Source organism: Mandrillus leucophaeus, unplaced genomic scaffold, assembly GCF_000951045.1.
Source record: "Mandrillus leucophaeus isolate KB7577 unplaced genomic scaffold, Mleu.le_1.0 Scaffold1439, whole genome shotgun sequence".
In the NCBI taxonomy this organism is placed as follows: domain Eukaryota; kingdom Metazoa; phylum Chordata; class Mammalia; order Primates; family Cercopithecidae; genus Mandrillus; species Mandrillus leucophaeus.
In genome coordinates, this window is record NW_012101409.1 from 229,137 (window position 1) to 233,046 (window position 3,910).

Consider the following 3,910-nt stretch of genomic DNA (forward strand, 5'->3'; position numbering starts at 1 on the left):
TGCTTTTACTCAATCCAAAAAGGAAATTATATCCTAGAGTATTTATTTTAGCCAAGGAAAAATAAAATATCATGCTATGACCACATTGATGATCAATAACAATTCAGTAATACAAATTCTAGCACAGTCATTCTTGAGATTTTTTCAAAAGCATCTTGGAAATGTAGATTGATGTTGAAACACAAGAAAAGACACTGAATGCATAAAAATTAATAATGTTAGATACATATATACTGAACTTTAATTTAGAACTTACTTGATGATATCTGGTTAAATTTGATATTTAGCCATCAGAAATTACTGAAAGTAATTTTTTTTCATGTGTCACTCCCCTAATTTCCTGCTTCTATCTAACTTGTATGTAACCCTTCTGAGACGCGTGTGCTTTGAATATTTTGTGTGCTGTTTATACAACTATTAACGCTACTTGGAGAAATCTAAAATCCTACATTACTCTATCAATCTTTTTTAAGATGTTCAAAGATGGGGACAAACAAATATTTTGTTAGAAACCTGATGTGAGAACCTGCATACCTGCTGGCGGTGTTTCATGATGGTCTGACGGCTGGCTAGGTTGACTTCTCCCTACTTCATTCACGGCTATGACCCTGAACTGGTATCTCACAAATGGAGCCAAAGGTAAGATAACTGTGGTTTTCTTTCCTTGGACTCTGGTCAGTTCCTCCCACCTTCCAGGATCTTCTTTGTTTCCTTCAAATTCAACAATATACTCTGGGAAAAACATTAAAACAGGGAAAAAAACATTAGAATACATGGAGTATGGATAAGTTATACCAAAATTTATACCCAATATTAAAAGTTCAAAAGGATGTTATAAGAAGAAAAATCCACTAAGGCAGGTTAAAAAATGGCTTCACTATTAATTTTGAGTATCCAGAGTAATGAAAACAGTTATCCCAAGTCTTCCTACCGCTAATATTGCTATTGTGGTCATCTCCAGCTTCCCAGCTCAGCCGAACACTCCTGTTCTGTCTTTCAGACAAGTGAAGGTTTTCTGGTGGATCCGGAACATCTAATTAATAAAGGAAGGGAAAATGTAGATAATTGCCTTTGTTTATCTGATTCCCTTCCTCACACACATTGCCAGCTACCCTGAGACAGAGCAGTTACCACTCTCTTAGGGACCTGGGGAGCCCCCGACATATGGAAGTGAAAGGTGGAGTTTCAAGGCTAATTCAGGCACCTAGCTAGCCCTAAGAAGTAAATAAACAGCTTGATAAGAACGAAGGTAATGTAGCTTTAAACCATAGCCAAGGAAGCTAGAGTCACAGGGATGTTTGGTTCCCCTATTAAAACTGAAGATAATGTCTTAATATATGTCTCTAAGTTGTTTTTCTGGAACCCAGACTGTCACCAAATAAATTTGCTGGCACGGAGACCTCAGATAAGGGGAAACTGAAGTCTGAGCTCTGACCATCATTTTTTTTGTAAATTTCTTCCTGAGGGGCCTCAAGGGAGCCACGTCCATGAGCCAGAGCTAATCTTCTTTTTGGCTGACTCCCAATTTTTAAACAAAGCTTCTCTTCCTTAACCAATTGCAAATCAGAACATCTTCGAATCCACCTATGACCTGTAAGCCATGTCCCATCCCCACTTTAAGATATCTCACCCTTTTAGGCATAAACCAATGTGTAACCTCAAAGTATTAATTTACTTTTTTGCCTGTAGCATTTGCTTTCCTGAAATTTACTCCCGCTTTTAAACACCCTCACCTGCAAGCCATTGCGGAGGTTGGGACTTAAGCGTGAGCTCACCCATTCTTGTTTGGTGCCCTGCAGATAAATGTTCCTTTCTCCCACTGCAAACCTCAGTATAGACACCTGGTCTTACTCTACTGCGTTGGTGGACCCCAGTTTGGTTCCATAAAAACCCTTCTTTTCTGGGCCTATGTCTCCACTATGTTCAAACGCATCAACCTCTGGGGTCTGGGGTTCTTTGTAAAATGCAGCATCTTCACACGTACTCCCCAGAGGACCATATTACCTCCCTCTTCTCTGATTATAGTCTCAAGGGGTTATCCTTGATCAGGGACATCAGAATTCTTTTAGGAGTAGTTAATAACAATGAAGATTCCTAGGCCCTATTTCTGGCTTACTGAGGAAGATGGACCAAGGAACCTGCATTTACAAACAAGTTCTTTGGATGGTGATTAGGCATACTCAAGTTTGAGAAACATGACGTATCTCAAATGAATCATTTCTATTGGTCCAGTTCATATTTGTTTATATGCCTGATTCAACTCCAAGAGTAGGGGTCATATTTTATTACGCTTTGCGTTGCCCACAGTGCCTCACACATAAATGTCTTGTAACTAAATAAATCAGTGAAAAAGATATCATTACTTCAATCATGCATATAATTATTATATTAAATCAATAAAAACTAGGTCCTATGGTTATAGAAAAAGAGAGAGAACATGAGCTCTGCCTTTCTTTTTTGCAACTGTGTTGAATTTTTATCATCATTGATAACAATGAATTTTCATTATAGCAACTTTGATACCCTCTTGACCTGGAGTTCTCAAAAGGAGTAGGAAGGCAGTTTATATCGGAAGAGGGAGATTTGGCATTGTTAAATGTTGTGACAGAAACTGGAAAATTAAGTAAGTAAACGATCACATATTTTCCAGTGCTAAAGAAAATGAAAATTTCTGGTACTTTGAAAATAAAGCAACAATCTTATTTCTAAAGGCCTTTACTCTTAAAATTTGATTTGAATTCTCTCAAGTATTGGAGGACTTTTATCTTTTTGCAGAAGAGAAAAGGAAGGTATTATGTAATGTAGCCTTTCAATGGGCTCTTTCTTCTCCTAGTGGAAAGCACCGTCTATTGCTCCTCCTGAATATTTGCTAATTGTTAGAAATTTACATTGACAAAAAGCATTGTTTCAAATTCAGAATAGAGAACATGCTTTTTAAAAACTGTGGTTCATGACTGTGTCCAAACATTAAAGCCTTAAATAAAAAGTTATTTCTTCAACAGGTTTGAGAATCTCTGAGCTCAGAGAACTTCAGCTTCTCTTCAGTATTTACTGAGTCCACTAATTTCTGAAGTTTCCTGAAGTAAACTAAGGCTGCATGTTACATCTGTCATTAAAATCGGGCTCCTCTGAGAATCATATGGAGCTAGAACTGATGAACTTGCAACTGAGACTTTTTTAAAAAATGATATCCTGAAAGCATATTTATGTCAATGCTTTTAAAAATAACTTTTGATTAAAGTGGATCAAGTATATGCTTTTAAAAATTGTTTTCCAGGGGGAAAACATAGTCTTTTAGAAACCTCACATGTGTCTATATAATTATTTATTATTGTCAATTGTTGAGAGATGCTTTGGTTAATCAGAAGTTGGTCTAAAGAAAAACGAATATAAATTTTGAGCAATAAAGTTCAAAATTTATTTTTATTCAAATGTTATTTTTATTTTTATTCTGTAAACATTGGTAGATTAGTGCATACATAAACAGTACATATAATCATAGGCAAAATTTATGTAGAATTTTAAAAAATTAATAGTTCCAAAAACGGCAGCCTAATCGCAAGAATGATATTTTAAATTTGAGAGGAAATTGAGAAGGGAAGCACCAAGCAGTAGGGGACTCAGTCCCTTTGGTGGCTGCCATTGTTCAAAATACTTAGGGACAAAGCACACGGAGCCTGAACTCACCCCTCAACTCACTGGGCCTGGGAAGAATTCCAGTTTATCTGAAGCTCAACTACTTTATCTGATGAATTATTGTTGAAATCATCACTAGGGGATTAAACGTTTCTGTTTGGAGAGACCTGAAAATGCTCAAATACCCATGGCCAAACATTTTGCCTAAAGGTACAATTCTACTGAGCCAACTCTACAACTCTATAAATCCATACCTTCTACGAGTGGAAACTGC

General features: G+C 36.6%; 1 protein-coding gene across 1 annotated transcript in view; it reads right to left on the minus strand.

Moving 5' to 3' along the window:
- The window catches only part of CHL1 (cell adhesion molecule L1-like), a gene marked incomplete at its 5' end in the record, with an annotated part of 122,617 nt that overhangs the window by 36,480 nt on the left and 82,227 nt on the right, over positions 1–3,910 (minus strand). Inside the window, 2 exons of the mRNA XM_011974277.1 lie at positions 535–732; positions 932–1,033. Coding sequence (XP_011829667.1) covers positions 535–732; positions 932–1,033 — 300 coding nt within the window. The remainder of the gene's footprint in view (positions 1–534; positions 733–931; positions 1,034–3,910) is intronic.